This window comes from Chroicocephalus ridibundus, chromosome 3, assembly GCF_963924245.1.
Source record: "Chroicocephalus ridibundus chromosome 3, bChrRid1.1, whole genome shotgun sequence".
NCBI classification, from domain to species: domain Eukaryota; kingdom Metazoa; phylum Chordata; class Aves; order Charadriiformes; family Laridae; genus Chroicocephalus; species Chroicocephalus ridibundus.
In genome coordinates this window covers 38,451,551-38,477,395 of record NC_086286.1, presented here as the reverse complement: position 1 = coordinate 38,477,395, position 25,845 = coordinate 38,451,551, and the positions used below count along the sequence as shown (strand labels likewise).

At 44.1% G+C, this 25,845-nt stretch overlaps 1 protein-coding gene across 4 annotated transcripts in view; it reads left to right on the top strand.

The window, feature by feature from the left end:
• The window catches only part of VIT (vitrin), a 55,266-nt gene that overhangs the window by 9,445 nt on the left and 19,976 nt on the right, over positions 1–25,845 (top strand). For 2 of the 4 annotated variants that reach the window (XM_063328847.1, XM_063328845.1), the window contains exons 2-9: positions 6,314–6,383; positions 8,263–8,328; positions 9,345–9,501; positions 11,454–11,587; positions 16,001–16,078; positions 18,906–18,986; positions 20,772–20,978; positions 21,615–21,665. In XM_063328847.1, coding sequence (XP_063184917.1) covers positions 6,353–6,383; positions 8,263–8,328; positions 9,345–9,501; positions 11,454–11,587; positions 16,001–16,078; positions 18,906–18,986; positions 20,772–20,978; positions 21,615–21,665 — 805 coding nt within the window. In that variant the 5' untranslated portion in view covers positions 6,314–6,352. Of the gene's footprint in view, positions 1–6,313; positions 6,384–8,262; positions 8,329–9,329; positions 9,502–11,453; positions 11,588–16,000; positions 16,079–18,905; positions 18,987–20,771; positions 20,979–21,614; positions 21,666–25,845 lie in introns of all 4 variants that reach the window. The other 2 variants (XM_063328846.1, XM_063328844.1) reach the window with 1 other exon arrangement.

Sequence of the window (25,845 nt, the reverse complement as noted above, 5' to 3'; positions counted from 1 at the left end):
AGAAAGAAAGCAAGTGAGAAAGGGCCTGACTTGCTGCTTGCTTGGGAGCAGAGCAGATCCAGAGTCCCTGGCTTTGCTCCTGGAAGGAGCTTGCATTTCACAGTAGCTCGCTACTAAAAAGCAGAGTGAGTGAGGGAGAGGGAAGGTCCTAGGACCCTGCGTCCTCTTTCCCATCTGGATGTCCAAACCATCAGGCTGCAGCAAGGCTCTGAGGGCATCTTCACAGCTCCTTAGGATCTGAGATGCACAGTGATCTAGTTTCAGGCTTTCAGTAGAGAGGGGAGGACGTGCCCAGGCATCCTCCATACCCTTGGGGATGGCACCTTCGTTTTCAAAAAAATCATAGAATCATATAATCACAGAATGGTTAGAGTTGGAAGGGACCTTAAAGATCACCGAGCTCCAACCCCCCTGCCCTGGGGAGGGACACCTCCCACTAGACCAGGCTGCTCAAAGTCTCATCCAACCTGGTCTTGAACACTTCCAGGGATGGGGCATCCACAGCTTCTCTGGGCAACCTGTTCCAGTGTCTCACCACCCTCATAGTAAAAAAAAATCTCTTCAATCACTTTGTAGAAGGCCGCTGCTCTCTCCAGGTTAATTTTGAACTCTTGGGGCTTCTCCGAGCAAAGGCTATAACCTCTGACCACCTCTGAGCTGCCACTGCTGTGCAGGGGTACCCAGGGTCCTTCAGCCACACGGGAAAACTTCCCATGTTGCGTTTGTTAGGGGCAATAGGCTGACATCCATTTTAGGCAGCTCACACACCACCCAGTCGGCCAAACAGCCCAGCCTGCCTGTTGTCACGGCACACCGACGCCGGTGAGCCAAGCCAGTCAGCAGAACTTCTCTGAGAAACAGGGATGACGGCTACCTCCATAGAGCAGTATGGGGTGAACCAGCACGTGTTCAAGAAACGCAGTCGTGTCCAAGCCCTCAGCACCCACCTCTGAAGCAAAAGGCCTTAAACTGCAGCAGCCATCCCCCGGCTGTCGAAGGCACCATTGCTGTTGGGGGTGGAGGACTACCGCTGGCCGGCTGTGGGATTCGCGTGGCCACAGAAAGCAGCTGGCAAACAGTCTATAGCTACTGCTTAGGTGGTAAAGGAAATTACTCAAAATGAATACCCCTGACTGTAATCCTAATGCTAGCTGTGTATGTTAATGCAATGACTCTTTAAGGCAAAAGCACAAGCTGTCCCTAGGCTCAGAAACTCGTTTGGCAGTGGTTTGGTTGTTCATTTTATGAAACACACAAGTGCCTAATGTGCGACATCCGATACTTCTTACAGCTCCTCCACCACAAGGGAAAGACCTGCAGCCATAAAAGCCTGAGTTTCCTTGTCAGCTCTTTCTGAGGTGCTGGATAACAAAGCAGAGTGCACCACGGTGCTCTGAAGCTCAGCATCGCCTCCAGGAAGCATTTTTGGGTTCTCAGTCCTAGTTCCACCTGCCTCCAGCTGTCTGGGCACGATGCGGGGTGTGCAACCACAGCAGAGGCTCCTCTGAAAGCTGAAGAAGGTTGAAGAATGCACAGGGTAGAGGAAACCTTGAGTTTCTAATTGACATTTCCTACAAAAGAGTGTGGGCAATTAATTTCTTTTCTTCTCTTTCATATGATGAAGTATATCATGTCCTATTTTTGCAGATGGTGCTAGTACAGATATTAGCTTTCTCTTGCTTCAATTATAGCAAATCCCTTGCAATTTCCTTCACATATGAAAGAAAACAGGTGAGCATTCACTCACCATTTTTATAGCAGAAGGTGATGAGGTCTGTGATATTTTTTAATTCCTGAGTGCATATATTCTATTTCAGACCATTGAAAAAGTCCAGCATCCCACGCAAACAAGCTCACCCTTGCAAAATAGCACCTTGAATCTTACCGTTGTGACCTGGCCTGGGATACCTACAGGGCAATCTAAGCCTCTGAAATGAAATATAGTTATATAGTTTTTCTGGCTCAGCAGAACTCATTACCTGCCTTTCTAAAATAAACAGCCACATCATTCCTTCCCTGTGACAAGAAAGGGGGGTGAAACTAAACTACATGTGACAAGTGTTAGCCATATTACCCAGTGCGCATCAAAATGAGCAGCTATTGTACTGCCGAGCAAGGTACAGTGCTGTGGGGACAGAATACGACCATGAAACAAAGAAAGGGTTAAGCGATTTTTTAAAAAGAGACAAAAGAAAAATAAAAAGAAATCTGAAATGCTTTATTCCAGAAGATGATGATCAGCTCTCGTTTATCCAAACCAGTTTACTCACACCTACACCAAGCCCACTTGATTTTCCCATAAAGGTCACATATTTAACTCAACCCACAGTGCTTAGAGATCCTGTTGTTAATGCCACGCTACTTGCTCAGATAGCTTTCAAACAAAGTCCACTTCTGTGGGGTTTTTTTTATGCTGCCAGTGCTGCTGCGATATTACAACCCCTTGAGAAGGAGAACAATAACACATATTATTGTGGTACAAAGAGAGTACACACATTAATTTCTGCGGCCCAGGAGATTACAGGAAATAAACTGCTTACTCCCGCAGAGACAAAGCACGTGGCACCAGCAAAGAATTTCGGTTTGCACGTGGAACGGACAGCAGTGCCTGACACCAAGAATCAAGGACTTAAAACCTACACTTCCATCAGAAAATGTTATAGCTTGCCACACAGTGACAATTTATATGGATTTAAACCATCTGTTAGTTTGTAGCATGTAGCAGCTCCCTCAGATCTTTTTAAAAGTCAAGCTGCTAATAGAAGGTCAGTCTAAAAATCTTACTTTATGTGCAGAAAGAACAGTTTGCTAACTCTGTCTCTTCCCTAACATTCAAGCTTTTTCAAGTATTCGTGGTGGGGAAAAAGTAATCAACATCATTTCAAATAGAAATTTGATTTTGAAAGGTAAAATAGGATCTGCACTGGGAAACACTGAAGGAGGTATTACATTGGTACTTGACTTAGCCGGGATTTAAGCACGTGTTAATGTAATGCATATACTTAACTGCTTTCCTGGCATAAGGGTAACTTCTGGTATGGCAGTCTAAAGGATAAAGATGTGAAAATGTACTCTGATAAACAAAGATCCGGCATACAGTTTAGGAGACTTAATACTAAATGGTCGCTAGTTACCACTACTGATTGGGACTGCAAACACTGCATTAACGGAAATGTGATCAGGAGAAATCTCAGCAAAACTCATATTCCAAACTAGAAATTTTTGGGTTTGTTTCAATGGAATCTGTTCATTTGGTAAAGGAACAATAGCTTTGTGTTTAATAGCAAAGTGTCATTCTTGATCTACAGATAAAACATCCCCGAACCTCCCAGTGGATGTCCATGGACTTATTGCAGGCTGTTGCTCCCTTTACCAGTTTGAAGTAGCAGATGCCATGCTAGTGCACAGTATAGGAGATCTCATACGGCTTAAATCAGGTGACTCCCTAGGCCCCAAATACAACGAATGCACACAGGCTTCCCACAACAGAAAGCTTGGAGCCTCTAAGCCGGACACTTAATCGTCAGCAGTGTAAATCCTACTGCGCTTTTCCCCATGTGACAGCCCAGGGTCTGAAGGCCAGGACCCCCCCTTGAGAGTGTTGCCACCAGAGCTGCGTCACAGGATGTCTACGCATTTTTCCTGGCCTGCCAGTGCCTAACATAGAAATTAATATATTGGAAAAAATAAGTTTCTTTACTATTATAGTTTATTTCCATCAGGATACCAGTATAAACTGCACCAGTAAAAGTACAGAGTCCACAATAGGATGCGTTTGTGTGTAGCTATGACAACAAATCTGTTAAGTAAATCTGACAGCCTTGTCTAAATGCTTCTGTTAACTCTCTTATTGATAAAATATCTGTTATTGCAGGCTAACGTGTCTGCTGAACTCATTTGCCCCCAACAGGCTTTACATATGAACTCTTGGCCTCTTTCTGCAGGAAATTCATATTTGAGGAAAAAAAGCCCACTTTCTGTTTTTAAAAGCAATACCGCCAGCAGACTAGGTGGAGATTGTAACTGCAGCCAAGCCTGGGGTAGCGCCACTCAAGAGGACTGGGATGGCTCCTGGGGCGGCTGGCCTTGGCCTGGGGACAGCAGGGCCTTCAGAAAGCAACGAGAAGTCTTGCGCAGCCCCGGTGGCTCAGGTGGTTATACGTTTTGTGAGACAGGAAAAGTTAAGTAGTATTGGACTTTCTCCAGGAAGCACACAGCAACCCGCCCATGAAGCTAGCTTTTACATGGATCCTTTACCATCTCAGACCTTTTCTACTCTAATTAAACTGGAGATGCAAATACCTCATCACGGAGCCAAATACTGTCAGGACAAATGCTCACAGCTCTCTTTGACTTTAGATAAAGATGCTGCTGCTGAATTTATTTGCTGCAGGTTTTGGGAATGCTCATATTAAGAAGCCTTTTCCAGAGCTTAAGTCAGTGTCAGTACAGTCTTTAATAGTGCATGGTGGTTCTGCAAATGACTTGCAACTCTTATTCTACCCCTTCTTTTTCTGGGATTGACCTGCAGTGAGAACTCATTGCAGGGGAACGGTTTTTTGATACCTCTGATGTGGTGATGGGTTGAGACATAGCTGAAGAGAAAAGCATCTGAGCTACGTTCCTCTGAACCCTCTTCTACAGCTTGTTACTATTTCCTTTACCAGCTTCACAGTGGAAATACACTGCAGTAAATGCTTAAAATGGATTTTTCTTCCAGGAGGATGGGCAGGGTTTTTTCAGGGAAACTAACATTGACAGCAGGATATTACCACATAACTGCCGTTGCTGCTATGGCTTGTACAATCTGGGGTCACCTCAGCTGCACTGTCCATTATTTTGCAGAAAGACACAGTCACCATGTTGAGCCACTTTCCAAAGCTCCAGGATTTAGTTTGGTGTCTTCTGAGCAACCACTGCTGCCTTCAGCTTTAGCTGCCTAGCAGGAGGACTGCCTTAGGGAGATCATTAAGGAAAGACACAGTACTATTAGTAAGTGATACTGTACTACATCCTGGCATTTGAAGTTCTGTGACCATAGCACAGAAGCAAAAATCAGAGGTGCAGCTGGTCCACGTAAAAAGAGTTATAAATTATATTGGCCTAGAACTGGTTGAACTCAGTTTAGTCTAGCATACCTTTTTAGTCACACTCACTCCAGAAGCATATGACTTACTTGAAAAAGAAGAGCAACTAAAATAAAAAATGTGGAAACATGGTATATGAAGACAGATTGCAGGGTTTTTTTCTCTCTGCCCTGTCTGCCTTGTCAGCCTAAATTTCTTTCTGGGGCATCCGAAGCCCTGGTTCTGAGTACATGAATTGCTATGTGAAATCTGCCACTGCTGTTTTTACAGGAGGCAGATATCTTGCTTTTCCTGATCATTTGTAGCTTAAACATTCCATGTATTTTCTTCCTTGGTAGCAAGCTAATTCTTATTCTAGTACAAATCTTTCCATTTGTAAGCATATAATCAGTTTCTTTGAACTGAACTGAACTGAACAGAACACACAAATATTTTCTCCCTCTCAGACTTTTTACTCTGGTATTTGTCAAGTATCATGTAGTATTTTAATGACTGAGATTAATTATGAGCACCCAACCCAGGATTCCCTCAACAATCACCAAATAACTGCAAAAAGAGCATGGGAGAGGAGGGTCAGGAGGAGCTGAGAGGGGTCATCTCTGGTAAGCTTGTGTTCTTGTAGCCTGGCCAAGAGCTTCAGGGTTGGCAGGGGTCAGGAACCACATATGCAGACCCAGAAAAAAACATCCAGATGTTCTGACAGAGTCCTCTTAATCTCAGGTGCTCACACATGCACGCGCACACATCCTCAGAAACAAACAATGGCACAATTGCAAGATATTTTACACAACGTCCTTCAGGAGTGAGCAGACCTATGTTCCCCATATCTTTATGAGATTACATGGTGCTGTTTGATGTGCAGACAATATGATCTTGTGATTATGTCTTAGAAGAGTAGTGAGGGAACTTGAACAGCTGCCAGAGCACGTCTGTACCCATCATGCCCTCTCCTGCCGCTGGCTTCAGAAATAAGTATGTGGAATGAGATCTTGGTTTTGTGAGGCAAAAAGCAAATCTTGGACAGAAGTAAAAAAATTAGTCCGTGGGAGTGTCACAGTCCAAACACCATCTCCTCTGGGGACACCAGCTGCCCATGAGAAGAGGATGCAGCATGTGAGGACTGTGAAAGGTTGAAGAAGGGTGCACAGTCCCTCTTCCCCCACCATTCCAGCATCATCTGCGATGTCTTCAAATGCAGCCTGATGTACTCTTCTTTTCCTTTTCAGTGCTCCTTAGTGGCACATCCAGATTTTGCTTTACTCACCATGAAGGCCACAGTCATTGCAACCTTCTTTGGTAAGTACAGTTGATATGCTGCAATTGGTAGTTTATGGGCTTGTACTCTCCAGAAGCCCGTGGCTGCTGGCTTCTTCTCTTCCCTCTGGACTCCATGGCTGATGAAGCTTTCAATGGCAGGTGGAGTAAGCTTTGGCACAGCTTTTCAGAAACAGGCTACTCAAAAATTCTTGAGTTTGGCATAGAAAGGGTATTAATTACAAGCAGACATCTCTAAATACACAACCAGCTGTATGCAGTCCATATCAGGTAGCACAAGTGGTCCTGCAAAAAGGGCTGTAATATAAAGATTCCCTCCAAAGAAACATCAGCTGTTTCTTACGTGGGAGCAGCCCTTCCCAATTTTTCTCTGAGTTCTTGCTCTTTCCATGAACAAGAAGGTGCCAAAGGAAAAAGGCTATAAAAGTCTCTTATTTTATTTCCCTCAGCAGTTAGACAGGATCTTGCTTTTGGGGAACATTTAGAGAATCCAGAATTTTCAATTCATCTTACATGAACACTGTGGTTGATTGAGCATGATTTCTTAGTGTACTTTACTTACATGTCTCCCTTTGATGAAGATCCAGCCACCACGTAGCCTAGTGGTGCTGTATGACTTTGTGATATTCCCAGGCAATATTCCCTTTAGCTGGGATCCTCAAGTTTGGCAGGATAGCCATTCTTAGTTCAAATTCATAGTTATCCATGTAGTAGTTCTGTCTTTACTAAGAGACCAAATTACTTTCTCCACATTAAGTTATTCCCTAACTTTGCATGTAGTTGGGACTTTGCACTTTGTTTTCTACTGGTTTGCTTCTTTTTTTTCCTAACTACAGTTTTGCCTTGGTTACACAACTGCACCAGTGACAACAGGCCCCAATACTGCATCTCTACTCTGTCACTTCAGACACTGTGAGAGTTATTTTTCTTTTGAACAAGTTCTAGGAGTGATTAAGTCTGCAAACTCTGCAACCAGTCTAGGGGAAAAAGAGCATAAAAGAAATAAGGCTGCTGTTGCATATTCTAGTAAGATTAACATAACAAATGATGAGAGGATCAGCCAACACATCAGAGCGTTTCAATTCCTTCTGAAAGCTCAGAGAAGGGAAAGGTGAATAGGAAAGTCAAGATACTTGCAATGAAGTTATTAATTACCCATAATATAGTGCTTATAAAATAAGCACAGAGAATGAAGAGGTTTTGTATGTCATGCATTTAGCAAGCAAACCTAACAAGGTACGCTACGCGCGTATATTCTGGCGTATGTTTTAATATAACAGCATATGTCTCTCTTACTATTACGCTTTTCATGTCATAATTCTACTTACTGAAGAAAATCGGCGCCCTTGCTGGGACAGGACGTTGGGACATGCCACTCTAGAACCTCACATGGTCCATAATGCTGCCCACTATGCCATACCTACTGCCACCAGTGAGAGAAATGCCACAACGCACGATTACAGGATAACCTCCCTGCAGGGCTATTAAGAAGGATCTTTCTGCCTCTAACTTCCCAGTTGCTTTATGTGCAGAGCACATTGTTTCACTGATATCCCCTATCACACCAATTACAAAGAGTTTCCACCGCTTGTGGAAATACTGGGGCCTTTCATGGTTTTCTGGACCCCATGAACTCAACGGCATCTTTTGATAGTGAGTTCCACAGATAAACGTGTGAGCTGAACTGATCTTTAATCCCCTTCAAAAAACTGCCCCAGAGTAGATACCATCTTGACTGCGACATTAACCAACAAGTAGAAACCTAGCTGTGGCTGAGAATATTCCCATTTCATTTTTTCAAGCTGTCAATTCAAATTTGGGAAATCTCATGCACAGGAACTTGCGGCGACTGATGTTGATAGTCCCCCTTTTTCCTGATTCTACGTTTTCTTTGTTTTAGGTGCGTTTCTTATATGTACATATGCAGCTAAGGAAGCCCCAAAGAAGATGAAAAAAGCTAAGCTCTGTAAGTAGTCCCAGTAGTATTCTTGGCTCCTTTACACCAGGCATAAAAAAAAAAACAGTGCAAAGTAAAGTTGTATTCTAGTAACTCTTCAAAATTTTGTGCAGAATCAATGGGAGCACCTTAACTAACAGATTCTTTTATTGAAGTCAAATTGCTAATTAAAGTGTGTGCTACTGAACAGGTGTAAAGGGGAAACTGTGTATTTCACTACTAAAATGTATCTTCAGAGGTCATTAGGTACCACACAAGGATCTAAGCAAGCACTAAGGTTTTCACAGAGAGAGGGACATAAACAGCGACATGGACCTTCTGCATACACAAAGCATACGTGGCTGATTAGCATGAGACAAGTGGTGCATGTCCTATGCACTAGGATGTATAACTTTCAGCTACGTTGCTGTAAGAGCAGTTCTGTCCACAGATTATTTTGCTCATTTCGTTGACAAACAAGCCTGCTGCGAGGTTGTGAGCTCACACTTAAACCCCTTATTCAAAGTAGATTCTACCCAGCAAATAGCTTTAAAAATTAAGAACAAGATAAGGGCCTGTGGCTACAGCCTGGTGTTATAGATGGCACAGAGCTACATGAGCACAGTGGGAGGTTTGGGAAGCATCCCGCCTTATGTGTGTGCGGTCCCTCCCAGTCCCGACTCACAGCCCCCTCTTCCAGTACCCCCTCCTTCCCGCATGTTAAACACAGCCTGGGTGACTGCATTTCTTTCTCTCGCCAGCAAAGTGTCATAACGGATATTTCCTTCAGAAAAGCAAAGAATGAAGGTCAGAAATATCCTCAGGCTTCTTTAATCCAACCTTAGTTACAGCCACACCCCTCACTATAGGGGTTATTATGTGTTATATTGTAGATGCAGAACACACAGGCATGTCTTGCATCCCAAAACCACTGAGATGAAGGCATAAGAAGAGGGCACCCCTGCCACTCACTCATTGTTTCATGACAAGATCACTCAGCTATGAAAACCATTCAATCTGACTTTACCAAGATTTTACACTCACAGATGTACCCCAGATCGATTGCGATGTCAAGGCGGGGAAGATAATCAATCCAGAATTCATTGCAAAATGCCCTCCTGGATGTCAAGACGTAAAATACCGTGTTTATGGCACAGACATTTATGCATCCTTTTCCAGTGTGTGCAATGCTGCAATTCACAGGTGAGTGAGTTTAAATGAGCAAGGCACTCAGACAAAACCGTCATTTCAGTGTAAAGAGCTCTTGGCTTTTCAGATTCTTTAAAGTTTCAACTGCCTTGTAGCTTTGATTGCAGGCTGCTGTTCTAATAGAAAACCTGTGAAACAGACCGTGTGCGATGCTTTGGATCCAATCTCACAAAGCGCTGTCAATCCTGTATTCCCATTGAAATCAGTCGTGTTTGAAGATGTTTCTCAACTTTAGGAGAAGTGTCTTGAGATTTGCAGATCTCTCATTCATGCATAGGAAATTACCATTGTACTATTATGATTCAAGTGGAAGATAGGGATGGAGCTGCTGCTGCTACTCATAAAGCTTCAGAAAAGAATAGGCATATCACAAGCGATGAATACATATAACTCTCATACTTCTGGGATTGGTTTTAGTTCTGCAGATTTGAATGTAACTGTCCTTGACATCAAAGGCCGAGTAATGTGCTTACCTGCCACAGAAAAGGACACGGGACAAGAAAATGTATAATTTCAAATTTTATAGCACAGATTTTGCTAAATTTTATTAGCCATGCAAAAACATGCATAAAATTTTAACGGAGAATAACTTCGCAACCAAAACACGCCGTAATTGCAGGTAGGACGCAAGGGCAGGATACATTCAGCTGAAAATGCAGTAAGAACTTACAAAGTTTGATTGACAACTTGTCTGCATTCTGGGTTATTCTAGCTATTGCAGTGCTTTCAGTTTAGTGAAAGAGCTGGGAGCTAGGATAAAGTTGAAAAGTTAAGGCTTTGGGGACTTTGGGCCTTACCTGACGTGCCTGTGTGCATTGGGGCTGCCACCTCCTGGCTGCAGCTCTGTCTGCTCAGCCCCTTGCTGGGCAGCTGGCTGCCAGGAGACTGGCTTTCGAAGGACAAATTCTTCCTGCAAATACGAGTGCACGGTGGAAATTTTTTGTCCCTTCACGCAGAGCTTGTCCCAAAGGGAAGTTACCAAGCGAGCGCTGACAGTGACTGTGATTTCCCCCATAGTTCAAATGCTGTCTGCACGTGTTGTTGCGTGAGGGTTTCAGTTTTCCACATTTGCCTTTAAGGTTTGGCTCGTCAGCTTATATGTTGCATTTTCCTCAGACGGTGAATTTCCTTTCCTTACAGTTATTTTACCAGCAGCTTCTTGCAATTACCAGAAAAAGCTACAGCTCTAACATATTCTTCACCGTTGTTTGCTGCCCATTACTTGTTTTCCTGCACAGTGTTGTTATTGCCAGTCCTGCCACCTCTCTTGAGTCACAGTCGCTTCCTTGTTTGCCTGCTTTCCTAATGATGCCACAGCAGGTTGCCTACACTGAAGGTTTTCTGTTTCTCTTTGAGATACGTGTTACATCATGTGTCAAACACCGCAAACAGAGCCTGATGGGTTTTCCACGACTTCTGGCAATATTGTGTTCAGTTTACTCCAGGCTGAGGTCAGAACCAGGCTTAGTTTTTTTTGCGGATAATACATACGGGAATTCAAAGAAAACATTAATCGTATTTTTACAAAAGAAAAAGTCAAGCGAGTGGGAGATTTGCCTCAAATTTGTATTTCTGTCACATGGTTGGCCCGAAAATTCCTCTGAGTACCTCTCCCTGGATCTTCAGCTGTTCAATCAAGCTTGCAGGAATTTTAACGAAGGCAGAGGCTTGTTCTTGTGTGCAACTAGGTCAACCTTAAACGCAGGACCAGTGTATCAGTGGGAAGAGCAAACAGATCCCGACAGCACTTTGTAACAAACTGCTCTTCTCTATGCGGAAGAAGCACAAATATTTCTTAGCAGCAGACTTAGTAGTAGCATCACAGCTCCACTACAGCCCCTGGTTTAAAGGTAAAAGTGAACGCTTCATACCTCTCGTGTTGTTGAACAGGTTTTAAGTTTTCTGGGGCAATTTCCACCTTCAGACACCATGTTTTCCCCTTGCAGCGGTATAATCGACAACACAGGCGGGAAGATCCTCGTCCAGAAAGTCGCAGGCCACTCGGGGTACCGCGGGAGCTTCTCCAACGGGGTCCGGTCCCTGTCACTGCCGCGCTGGAGGGAGTCCTTCCTCGTGTCAGGTACCACGGTAGAGCGCCGCAGCCGCCTGTCCTCCCCGGCTGCTCCCCGATGCCCCACCAGCCAGGCAGCGACGGGCGGAGGGGGAAGCAGCCTCCTCATTTGAAAGACCTGTTTAGTCACTGCAGGCCCACCCCACCTAGCTTTAGCATGAATAATGCACTTGTGACAGTTTTTATTCTGGGCTTCCTATATAGCCGGCAGAGAGACACACACCCCGCCAGCGGCGTCCTTGGTTCGGCCCAGCGTGGGGCTGAGCCCACTGCAGGAGGTGACACTGCGGTCTGGATTGACTCTGAGGGTGCCTTAATTCCTGCTAGTGATGTGTAAAATCCAGGTCTCAGTACTGATGGGTGGGTCTTCCTATCGCTCTTGCTGTCCACCCTGGTAACTAGTACTGCTAAGGGAACTAAAGGGCCTTTTGGCCATTTGAAGCATCCTCAGCCTGCACCCGAGCTCGCGTCTTCTGAAGCAACTTCTGATTTCTGCCAACCCACCTCAAGGCACACGTAGCCACACTGTATTTATGCCAACCCTATATTAAGCAATCCTATCGGTGCATCTCAAGTACCTTATGAATTCTCCCCACCTCTGTTAGCCAAACAGTTTTGATACCTACTCAGTGCAGGGAAATCCATCTTAATTTAATGCTCATTCTTTTTTCTCTCCATAGCACACACAGCAATTCACTGACAAAATTCACAGATTATTTTTTTTTTATATATATATAAATTAGATCCCCTTTACACCAGCTTCAGATTATATTAAACCTACTTGCACTCATTCTACCCATGTGAAAGGAGGGTCTAATTTATATTGCTTTATGTACAATTTCTAAATCTAACCTCCTGCTGTATCCATACAGTGGGTCAGTTCTTGCTGGTCCGCACTTTTGAAGGTTTAGGATAGACACAACCAATTGATGTTAGTTAACTACATCATTCCTGGAAAATTCAACAGCTCAAGCAACTGAACAGCCACTGAAAATAAAGAAATGTTCTTTTCATGTGAAAATCTGTGGACAGCAAAGGAGGTCTCAGAATGAACTGTCATCTGGAGTTTGCATTAATATATTTGGATGCACTTTTTACAGCATTCTGCCATGGGTACATCACATTACGACAAGGATTTATTTTGGATGAGTAGGAATTTCCTGGAATAGCTGAATTGCTACTTGCACTTGTTGCTGTTTTTTCCCCAACAAACAGCGTATTGTAATTCTGGTACATAAATGGGAAATAAGATTTCTTTTTTACTTCAGCAGTTGTTATCCCATAAAAATGTAGGAATTTTTGATTTATAGTAGCAAATCTTTATTCTTAATTAATGAGACACTATAAAAGAAGATACAAGAGAAAGTTACAAGCACATGTAAGAGGAGATGATGAGAACTCCGGGCATGTGTAGGCATGGCGAGATTTGTCCCTCATGGGCTTAATTTTACACATGCTGATTGCTGTCACTGACAGCAGTGAAACTACTTAGTTTATAAACTAGCTCAAGCATAAATCTAACATTATCGTCCCTGGAGGTATTTAAAAGACCGGTAGACGTGGTGCTTACAGACATGGTTTAGCGGTGGTTTTGTCAGTGTTAGGTTGATGGTTGGACTCCATGATCTTAAAGGTCCCTTCCAACATAGATGAGTCTATGATTCTATATAACACGTATCATATCGTATTTCATATATAAATAGGAAGAAAACTCTCACTATACCTACCGAAAATGCGGAAATATTAGAATTTTAGAGAGAACTTTAGAAGACTAAAACCCCAGGAAGGGTGCTGTATTCATTTTAGCAGCCTGAGGCTGAATGCAGACAGATTTCATTCTCAAAAAGAGATGCATCGGGTTTGTGGGGTTTTTTTTACAATCATGAGTCATAAAAAGACAGAGCTGCATAAAGCATTCTCCAATAAAAATACAAAGTCACCTAAGGCATTAATTTCAGGACAGCTTTAGAGTTTGAACTGAGTCCCTTATCCTCCAGCTGAATCCCCTTTCAGCAGACTAGACCCGTATGCGACACTGTACCCTGGGAACATGCCAACAGTTTATTCCTAGTTAGGATATCGTCACCAAGAGCTTGTGATGTTTAAATTGTGAATGAGCAGGCACACAAAAGAGCACAGAAGAGGAATCCTCGGGGGACCCAGGCAATGAAGTGGTGTGATTTAGGGGCAGAGGGGGACGGGATCTGTCCCCTGGGACGGAAGCTGCCAGCACACCAGGAGGTATGCAAATGCACTGGTATTCACTTTCAAGCACTGAAATGCCTTGGCACTCAGTTGAATGACTCCATTCAGTTTAGTGGGAGTTTCGCAGCTAGTGGGTTAAGAAAACAGAGTCCTAAACCTCTGGGTTTGCTAGTCACAAACAAGCGTGAGAGGGTGAGTGGCCACCACACCACAGCTTGTACTTCAACGGCCAGAGTTGAGGTTTTCAGCCCATACGTAAAACCATTTTTAAGTATGTTAAGCAAACTCCAACCCAGATGTAACTTTTTCCAGACCGTGGAAAGGACATATTACCATCGCTCCAGACAGCAGGGCTACGTTCAGGTCAGGCCTCAGACCTACCTCTCGGTCACAAATGGGATGCAAGTTGCTGTTGACCAAAAACCCCAGAGTCCAGGAGCAGCCAGCCTCCCCAGCTAGTTTATTTGCACAGCAGTGGGCTTCAGGTTTGCATTAAGTCATATTAGCACAGAAAGATTCTAAATTAAGATCAGAAGATTATGCTATTGCTGCATCTGTGTAGCAACCACTCATACCTAACAACTCTGCCTCTGTTGGGGATAGAGAAATGCATTTAGAAATCATCTGCAATCCTATAACATTTCCATCTTTCTACCAAATTGGCAGAAGAGCTCCCTAGTTGTGCTTGGCTCCTGATCCTGGTTCTAGCTTGGGGAGAAGTGAAGACCTGCCGTCCTTCATTTAGGCCAGCTTCTGTGAGAGACCCGAGGGCAAGGAGGAAGCTCTTCCCAGCTTGTCCTGGCATGCTAACTTGCCAGCTCTGGTCTTTGGTGGATCTCTGTTGACTTCATTGCAGCTGCCCTGAGTATATACCACTGTAAATGAGAAAGGGAATAGCGCCTTACATTATTGCCTCATTAGTAACTCAAACTAACGTCTTCATCTAGGATTTCTTAATGACATCTAAAATTTCAGAGAGGAGTAAAACAAATGAGCTAGAGACATGAAAAGGACAATGCCTCTCCAGCTCCATGGTCATCCCTGCACATACAGGACCAGTTTGTCTCGCACATACCCTTCTTTGTGTGCCACCATGGGCAAAATAGCCCCCAGTTCCCAGGCATGGCTCAGTCTGTAGCAGCTAATTCTGTTCAGTGCTGTTGGTCTCTGGATTAACCACCCAGGATGACAACTGACATGCTCGCAATGCCATATATAACTTTTAAAAGAATCCACCACCTGAACAAAGGAAAGCAAACCTAGCATCACCGCCATGACTCAGGGTTGCAGGAGGTGGAGGTAGGTCTCACCTGAGGTGGTCCAGACACATGACACAGCACAGCGTCTTGTAGAGAGTCACTGGGGGGGCGTCTACAAGTCCTACATCCACCGTGTCCAAGCTGGTACAGATAAGTTGCTTCCAGCTCCTAGAGGCCAGAGCAGTCCTCCCAACACGGTGCTTCTCTGCAACACTTTTCTGCCAGTGATATAGATGTGCCTTAGGAATACGAAAACTGCCCGAAGAGATGGAGTTGCATGGTCATATGTACTGATACAGATGGCATCCGGTGCGGCACTAAAAAGATCTGTGGTTTAAAGCTTAACTGGGAAATGTACCTCATTGTTTTAAGACAGGGCCCTCATTTTAGATCTAAATATAGGTACTCTATGTTCCCCCACACAAGCACAGCCTTCTCTCACTATTATTACTGCAAAAGACTGTTGCCAGAAATGGCATGTTGCAGAAGTGAGGTCAGAGAAGAATGTCGTGTCCGTGACAAAATGAATCCCACATCAAACGTGCTTTCTACCTCAACTGCATAGTTGGGCACTAGAAAAGGCTGCCTAGGGTGGCTGTGGGTTTAAGTACAGGTTATACAGATGTCCTTCAGGAATGGTCCCCTTATGCTTAACACCATTTGAGAGCAAAGGAATGGACTAACTGACCTCTTCCAATCCTTCCCAGGACTGTGTTTTCATCTTTTCTTTTCTTTTTCTTTCTTTTTTTTTTTTTTTTTTTTTATGATGGTGGATTTAGGCATTGGTATTTTTAGTGGCATGGTTTTGAGCTTCTACCATCAGATGAAAGAAATCCTCAAGAAAATTACTTGGGCAGTAAAGAAGCAGGGCCTGATTCTGAACATGTTTGTTAGATGGGAGTTTTGTTGCAAGAAAATTTAGAATATTTTGTGATGCTGTCCAATGATTTTTTTGTAGAGGGCAAGCCAAGAAAAGGTGTGACATACCCATCAACTCTTGAATATTCTTCTTCAAAAAGCACAGCTGTTAAATCAGGCAAGTAATTAAGACTGACTTTCCCTTATATTCATTCACAACTATCTGGTGCAGCTTCCCAGTTGTGTAATACAAAGATATAATTATTCAGAGTCAGAAATTAATGTCTCTCTTGGTATCTCATCCAAATCCCTCATGATACTTGTTTACGTTAAGCACATGGAAATTATCCCAGACAATTCCTATTTTTTGATCATACCATGTTTCACAGATTTTTGTTCCCAAGTAGTTTCCCCCTTGCTTTAAATCTGTTAGTGAGTATGATGTCATACTGATTACGTAAAAGCATTTGAGGTCTTACATGTTGACTTTCCCCTAATGCTTTTCACGTTATCTTTTGGGATATTCAGTGTTGAGAATATAGTAATAAATAATAATATAATACTAATGACACAAATGGCAATGCACTGCAGCTTTAGCTAAGGATGATATGATAGGGAGCTACTCTGTATAACCTTTTTAGTCAACACCCTAAACCATAAGACTCAACTCAGTTTAAAAATTTTAGTTGTTTTCAGAGGTTTTTGATAAGTCTTACACCAGGTGGTAGCAGGTATTCAAGTGTATGTGAAGTGCCTCCATCACTTGAAATTACACTTGTTTGTGCCTCCTGTAACAACTGTGTAATGTTCAGACTCTTCCTTGGGGGTGTGAACAAAACCAAAATGAACGTCTCATTGTAGTACATACTTCCCTAACACAGATCTTTTGCTGTTTGCTGAGCCTGAGCCTTCCTGAGCTTATCCTCTGTGAGACGTGATATAACAAAATGTGCTGTGTCTTCTCCATGAAGTCAAACGCCTGTCAGTGGGTGCGTCCATCCAAAGCCACCCAGGGGTTACGTGGAGTCCTGCTCTTCTCCTGCCCATTATTGTTTGGTCCATGGAAGCAAAGTAAAGAGCTCTTTCCTCATCTTTAGGCTTTTACTTGCACATAGGTGCGTTTTCGTCTGAACGCTGTAGCTGTTCAGACGGAATATGCATCACTCAAAGCCATGCCTTCAGTTTCCAATACCTTTGCATTTATAATCAAAGAGGTACAGATTTATATATGTGTCTTGAACAGGTACGCAGAAATTACTGACCCAAATATGCTCTGCTAGAAGGGAGGCAGTACTTTAGAAATTTTGGCTTTCTCTAGGAAACAGTTGCTAATACCACATCTCATTTCCAAATGTACCTACATGTGAAGTATCAGCCCAAACATCTCACAGCAGAGCTCAGCAGGCTGCAAGCAACAATTTCTTCCACCAGTGCTAAAACCCACATTATGTGAGAATCAGTATAGGGATGGGGAGCGTCACCAAGTCACGTCTCAGGCATGCAAACAAACTACCAGGAGACTGCTCCTGCAGCAAACAAAGGACGCAAGCGGTTTCCTTCACTTCGTTCTCGAATCAAACAGTGCGAATGAAAATGTTATTATCCTAGCAACAAAGGCTGTGCATTCACGCAGAGAAAACCCAGGATGATCAAAGGGGCAAATAATGACTGTTGCATCAAGCTCAGTGCTGGAGGACGCCACCGCCTTTCTTTGCCCAGCCCTGTGCCAAAGGTAGCAAAGATATCTGGTGGTCACAATCCATCTTCCATGAGCCCCGCTTGGCCCCGTCAGCCCTCCTTAGACCTGGCACCTCAGTCCAGCAATCTCAGCTGTACTCTGCTAGAAACAGCTTGTTCTTAAGATAAAAATCTCTGTAACATGGTGCTGGAGCCATCTTGCGATAGAGGATATCCTACTACTTTCTTCATTTTTAAAAAGCTACCTTTTTCTGCTGATTTAAATTACAGAGACCACGTTGAACACTTGGGTACTTAAACCCATTATCTGTAAGAGGTAAAGGCAGCCCTTTGAGGATTAAACTCACTTGCTGCTAGATTAGTGAAAAATCCTGCTTCACACCAGATCAGCTGCCAGAGATGCAATTTTGGTCCTCATGCCAGGGATGCTGGAGATTCATAGTAACTGACATCTCCTTAAATGCTGCTGGTGGTTACAGTGCTGCCCAAATGCTGGGTGCAGCAAGAAAAACCTTTCCACAATTGTAACTACTCACAGCTGGTTAAAATCAATCAAAAGCTGTTGTTTTAAAAAATAATACAATTTTTTTAGGAGTAATTTCTCTCTAAAATAGCTAGAGAAGAGAAAAATATGGAAGATCAAAATCCTTCAGTCTACAAATCAGACATAAAAGCAGAGGCAGATTCTTTTTCAGGGAGGCAGTAAATGAACTGTAATAAATGTTCCAAGTACTTCGATGACTTTGGGTCTCAGAAGAAAAAAAAGGACCAGAAAAATCTTCCTTTTCCTTCAAAGCCAGTTCATGGCATTCCGGATTTAGTCCCATGGTGATCTGACAATTTCGGGCAAGAAAGAACTACCTCTGAACGTGAACTAGTGATTGAAATATTGTATGTTATCTGGCATTCCCCAAACACCCTACACACACCGTGACACTAGTTCTCAGGACACACCGCTACTCAGAGGAAAAATCTACAACATGAGGCATTAATCTTATGAGTATTGGTTTATGAGTGGTAAAACCCCGTATTTATTGCTCACTTCAGAAATTCTATTGACATTGGCAGGAGCTTTGGGGCAATAAAAATGACTAAATTTGGCACCAAAAATACGAGGTGACTACTTTCCAGAGGCACCCAGCCATCACTTTCTCTCGCCTGGTGAGAAAGCTCTGATTGGACTGACTGACCTACCTAACGCCAGGTGATGGGATGCCTTCCTTTGGGGACTGATAATGTCTAAATAGGAGACTTAAAATTCTTTTCTTCCAGAGCTGCATTTCCTAATGTGCTTAATTTTGCTTCAGAGCCTAAAAAGCCAGAGCAAGACCTAAAAGCTACGAAGAGTGCAGATACCACTAATGCATCAGAAAAAGCATCAGAACAAGGTACGCGTTGGGGATCTTGGTGCTCTTTTAAGGTATCCCTCCCAGTCTAAGCTTCCTGCAGCTTTCCGCCCCATCCAGCCCCCTCTCTACAACCTCTTCCTCGACAAACTCGACAAACCTACCCCATTGCACAAGCGCCTGCAGTGGTGCTTGAAGGGCATGCGCCAATTCAGAGAGAGGGCAGCCTTGCAGTTTAATTTCTGCCTGCGCTTTGGTTGTCCAGTTGCCATGAACTTCAGAGTTCAGGTGCCATGAACTTCAAAAGCCTGCGTTACAGCTCTTGGCAATTTCCTACGCAGGGCATGTGCCCTGCGAACCCTTTGAAGATGCTATGAGGGAGATGGGCACCCTGCCTGCAGGAGCATTGGGAGCAGCTAGCCCTCGAGAGCTCTCCTCTTGTGTTAAAGGCTCCACCAGAAACCCAGCCAACAGGCACCAAGGCAACATCTTTTCTCTGCTCTTACTCTGCTGCTTCCTTGGGTTTTCTGCTAGTAGTGTTACCTCCTTGCTCCTTGCAGCCTGGGGTATAAATCTGGCCGATGTGCCTGCTCCCCCACTCCAGCGGCACCAGATCACAGAAGACGACTTCACTGTGCCCTCTGCCTTCTTTCTTTTAGCGCAGCAACGTGGAGCAGATCAGCCCAAAGAGAGCCATTCATACTGATTTTTTTTCAGCTGAGTTGCTTTGTTTTTCTTCTGAGCTCTCTTTCAGCATTATCCCATTAAAACTGTCCGAGATCTGAGTTTTTCACTGGCTAGCATTAGGTGGTAATTAATCCCCCAGACAGTTTCATGATGGTGCTTTCCAAAAGGAGAACATCCAGCAATAAAATAAAAGCTTGTGCTGTGCAGCAATGAATAGTCTGCACACCGTTCCCTTTCAGTGTAGACAGCGTGTCAGGCCATCCCCAGGGATATGGGCCGGCAGGAGAGGAACAAGGCTGAGGTGAACACAGAATATATTTTAAGGCAGTTTTTGGTAGATAGATGGAGAAGATAACGGTGAAGGCTCTTTTTCAAGGCGATGATTTGAAAGAGCTGTAAGCATGTTAACAATTTTGTATAAGGATATTTAGGATGTAAATTTTGCAACTAGAATTGTCACTGTTCTCACAACAGATGAAACATTTTAAAAGTAGTAGCAACTGTGAGATGAGTCAAAGTTAGATGAAATCAGCACCTCCCAGGTGGTGCTCTCCCTGGCTCCCCTCAGCTGAAGCCCTAACGCTCCCTGCTCTGGCTCTGACCCGCTCCCCAGCACACTGTTGCCTGAAAATTGTCTTTTCGCCAAAAGCATTTCAGTGCTGTGGTGGGCAATGCATGTTTTGTTCGGGTCTGTGACTCAGAATGGCCATCTTTTACTTCCAGATGGCAGCTGATTTCCATTTATACGGACTTTCTAAATGCTTAATTATGCTGAGAAAAGATGATGGCAAACCGGAGACTGCAACTGGCTGGTTCAACCATTTCACAGGTCTGAGACATCTGTTGGGTTGATAGGTGCTCCTGGTCAGAGCAGAGAAAGCATAGGGGAAACACTAAGGCTACAACAGGCTGTTGTCCACACCCTCTGGAGAGCGGAGGGTGTGCGGAGCACAGGCACGTGCTCCATATCCCACACCATCCACAGCAACGAAGGCACTAATGGCTCTACAGATAAGGACGCTGGTAGACATACTGAGGACAACATCAGTGTCTGGATCACCTTAAACAGTGAGCGCTATTCCTGATGCTTCTATGTGCGTCACACATCCAGCTGCAGTGATCCTGTCAATGTTCCTACAGGGGATGCGGTCCGCAAAGAGTATCAGACGTCCCCAGTGCCAACACCAGCTACACAAATGGCCACCACAACCCCAACACCAACGACCACCACAACGGATCCTTCCACCACAACGCCAAAGCCAACCACAACACCTGCAACAACCAGAAGCACAACAGTCGCAGCTGCAGCCAAGACTCGACCCGGTCTGCATAGGGTCAGAGATATAGGTCAGTAGCATGGATGTTTGAACTGCTCACGTCCAGACCTACAGCTTTCCTGAAATTTAAGGAACAAGACATGCAGCTGAATATACCAGGATTTGTGAATCATGAATTCAGTAATTCAATGTAGAAATATTAGGAGTGGATTAAAAAAAAATTAATTCCAGCAGATGCACTGGAGTTAGAGTTGTGCCTTTGAGACACATACAAAATCAGTGTCTCTCACAAAAATATGAGAGTTCATCTGCAGTAAATTTATGGCTAGTCTTTATCTTCACATTTAATATACTGGCATATAAACTGATTTGTGTGGGTGTAAGCTCTCCATTCCCAAATGCTGTCATGATTTTCAGATATAGGTGTCAAAAAATAGTTCTTTGAATCACCTGTCTGGACTGAGAGTTCAACAAATAGGTTAAGACTCATTTTAGAATTAATTTTGTGGTAACTTTCAATGAATGAAAGTTGTAATATATCTTTTGTCACAGCTTTTGTATTTTAAAGATGAAAACACTGTGAAGGAATTCTCATATGATTTTTGCCCACCTCGTTTTCCTTAATCTTTCCTTCTCTGTTTATTCTTATTCATTAACACTGGGTTATTTGCTTCAATAGCTGAAAATTATAATCTCTTATTTTTAGGTTCCAGCAGTGTCCACCCAGCATACGCATCTGTGGTAGCTGCAGCATCAAGTAAGTATGGTGAAGAACTATGTGCCACAAGGCATGCAGTACAGTGTATTTTAAGGCACCAATGATTCAATAACCTTTCAAGCCTCAGCAAACTCAATGACTGAATCCAAGTCTGGATTTAAACTGAAAAACAGTCGCTTGGCCTGAATGTCAAAGACGCTGATCACCCAACGGCTCTGGGGAAGCCTTTCTAGTGAATATCTGCACATTCCAGCCTTGACAAATGCTGGGTTTCGCAACACTTGACACAAAGCTTGTGCTGTTTGACTTGTATTTTCCTACCGCTTCGTTCTGTCCCACGCTCTCAAAGGGAGACTTGATTTTGTTGTAAGATACATGATGCAGAGCGTTGCACAGCCATCTAAACTTAGGGCTGAGAGCTCTGAAATGCGAACTTACGTTAAACCAATGCTCTTTCGAAAACCTCAGGCTGTGGTTCTGAGCCTGGCGTAAATGTGATGTTATTCCTGGCATGCCACTCGTGTTATTGACAGCAGAGTGGCGGCTGCTCGGAGCTCTGCGTCTCAATCCAGCAGCCGGCTCCCATTCCAGCCCACAGCCTGCAATGCAAGTATTTAAAGGCATTTTCCCATACAATGTGGAATTGCTCAGCTGTGCGGTCAAGCAAAGGAGAGTGTTTTCAACTCTTTGCAAGTTTCTGAGCATGGGGATATGATTGCTTTTGAGTGAAAACGGAGCTGGGCCATCATTAAGTTTTATGCCCTGTCGCTTTTTCTGAGTGCCCGGAGGTCAGCTTTGCTCTCACATATGTAACTGCGGCCATCCCTGCTGCCGAGTAATGCAGAGCCAAGCACATGGCAGGGCAGGTAGCTTTTGGGTAATTCAGGTCTTGAAGGAAAGCATCATTAAGTCAAACTTAGCTGCGATCTCAGAATAAGTGCGGGGGTTGCAGGGGTTAATCTTATTGAGTCAAATGCGCAGGTATGTGTATGGCAGGATTTACACAAGTGCCAACACAATCCAAAGGGGATTAAATTCAGTGGGAATCTGCATCATTTGGTACCTAATGTGCCTGTAAACCTGGTGCTGCTTGTTGCTCTCTTTTCTATTTCCTATTCCCACAGGCTAAGCACAGAAGAGGCCATTATTGTCTTTACTAGCAATTAGGAAACTCTGCTTGAGGTTCCCCAGCCAGTGAGAGATGCCTATTGAGGGTAAAGTTCTGGCAGCACTGAAACCAGTGGGGAGGTTGTATTCGTCTTTAATAAGACCAAACCTTTAGTCAAAAAAAAAAAAAAAAAAAGAAAAAAGAGCACTCACTTTTTCAAGCCTTTCAATGGTCACTTCCTTGCAATTCGGATCCATGTTTCTTCACAATTTTCTTTACTGAAGTTCTACATATAAATTAACTCCCAAAAGATTAAAGTGAGATTTAGGGACAGGTTGTTATGAGCTGGAAGAGTGGTGGAGACCTACCTCTGATTTCTCAGACTTCATTTCCAGGACCATATCCAGCATGTCTGCACTTGGTATCTGGCTTCCTGAATTCTCCTGATCTCTTCTTGATTCTAAAAGAGAAGAACTGGCTAAGAAAAAAATAAAATACAGAAAGTATAAGTATATTTGAATAATTATTTGAAACAATGACCATACACAAAGCAGTTTATCAGTTTTCACTGTCTGAGGAGCCTTTAGGACTCCTATTATTCAGGCTAGAGTTTCTGATGATGCCGTTGGCCTTAACCAGAGTTTGGCTTGACCGGACAGAATCAAATGTTCTCCTGTCCACCTTGGCTCACTGGGACTCACAGATCTACATCTCACAGGGCATTGGTAGTCCGCCTGCAAAAGACACCTCAAAAGTAAATAGCCTTGAAATAGAGCAGTCAGAATGAGCACAGCTGTGGCTGCTGTTAGCCCCAGCGTTTCCATTTCCAGCCACTGGTACTGGCAAAAGTTCACAGGGGCAAAAGAAAAGCAGATTAGAGCACTAGAGGAGGGACAAAACTCCTCCCTCCTAGCTCTTGTTGTTCTCTCCCTTTTATGTTCTCTTCGTCAAAGATACAGAAACAGGAAAAAAATCTGAGGCTCTGCTCCATCGCAGGACCCCTGCTCCAAAGACTTGATGTGGCAAAACTGCTAAATGAAAAACCACTGATGTGATTAGCACGGCATTTGACAGCTTATTCTTATCTGCCCTACCAGCAAGTGCAGCACTTCACCAGTGCAGGATGTAGAAAAGGACAATCCCAAGGGGGAAGCAGCAATGGCAGCGGGCTTTGAAAGTGGATGCAAACTCTCTCTCCTGCTCTGGGAACAACTTTAAGTTCAGCCATGCTCTGGGGTACAATGACAGCTTCTGCCTCTTTCCATCAGCAGTCACCAAAGCACACTCCTCCCAAGGGCCACGAACTCACTCGCCCTCTCCTACCCCAGCTCTTCAAGTGATCCTTTCTTGCACAGCTGCTCGGGCCCTAGATGAGGATTGGGAATGAATCCAGTGCTTCTGCGACCACTGCAATCACAAGGCGTGTCACGATCCTCAGTGCCACGCTGGGGCACCGCGCTGGCAACCAAGCGTCAGGCAGCAAGTGCCTGGGCAGCCTCAGGCAAGGTGCTACCCTGCACCCTGTGCCCAGCTCGGTTCAGTGGTTGCAACTCTTCTCAGGCAGGGACTCCAAGCTGGGCGCTGCCCACCACTGCACGCTTTCATCCCCATCTGCGACTTATTATGGTAGTAAAAAGAAAAAAAAACAAAAGTCTGGGGAGACAACAGTAGCATAAGTGCTAGGGAAAGCATTGGAAGCTCTTCTCCAGCAGTGCCTGGCCATCTGGGCTTCAGGGTGGCCTGAAGGGCCTTCAGGGCTTCCTGAAGCCCTGGGTAAGGGCTCCATTCTGGCACTAGGGAGAACTTCACTGCCTCCACACCTCCCTGCTCACTACAGGACTTGCTCCCAACCAGAGTTTCTCTACTCCATTGCTTTCATTTCTGATGCAGTTTTTGGGATTCACCTGGTGACAGTCCATCCCCCATTTGTTACAGACTTCTCCTAGTCCTGCCCCAGCCTTCAGCCTGCACAGAGCTCTGCTTTAATAAACACACATTCACATGCCACATGCTCACCGGCATCTCAGATTTGAAGGAAGAACAAGCCTTGCAGACCATGGAAGTGCAATTCCAACCTTTTCCCCTCTACCACCACCACGTTTGCCCCAGCCAGCAAAGGCATGGCAGAAACCAGCTTACTGCAGGGATGGTGGTAACACACCTTTGGAAGGTACAGCAGGAGGAAACAGCCCCAAAGCCCAGCACAGAGAGAAATCCACATTGCTAACATGGGTGTTGAGGGTAGGGTTAATTCATTTAAAAAGTGGCATAAGATACTTCTGACACAGAGCCGATCTCTTACCCTCTCGTACTCTGTTTCTACCGACCTTGTAAAGAGTGTTATATACACATTTTAGCTCAGTTGTGGTAAACATGAAACAAGGTGAGCTCTCACGCTCAGAGTTAATTTTCTTCCACCTCTTTGGCACGTACCGATCTCCCGTGTGGAAAGCATGCCCTGCACAACCCCATCCAACACTACTGCACAGACAGACTTTCCCCACCACAGCCTGAAAACTCAGCCTGGGCTAGCTGTGGTCCATCTGGAGCCAGAGCTCCAAGTTTACAGGCTTTAAAAGCTTTGCCAGTTTTGGCAGATGAGCCTGTTATTTCCTTAAACAGGATCTCTTTGGCATCTGGAATTTGTACAAAGTCTCTCAGAACAGCTCCTAGAAATCCCATCAAAGGGCTTCCAGTGGCCTGTGAAGGTTCGAGCTTGGGTCAAACACAAGCTATTTGCTGTCACCTAATTTTGCAATATCAAGTTCCCAGGGAGCAGCAATTCCTGTTTTCTGAGACAACCATTCAAAATGGTTTCATTTATGATATCTTATTGATAAAAAAATTAAAAAATCTCATGGGCCCTTGTCCAGTGTTCACAGGGGTCAGCTAGAACATTCCCACTGATTTCACCAGGCTTTGGAATTAATCTTTCTGGGAAAACTAATGAATAAAGGCTTGTTAAAGGATAAGTTTGTTAACAAGCTTCTTAAGAATAATTAATGAAATGAAAGGCATGATTAAAGACATGGTTTTCGTCTGCAAATGCTTTGAGCCTTTAGTATTGTTGAACAATGGGAATTTAATAACCCCATCACCTTAAAAAAAAAG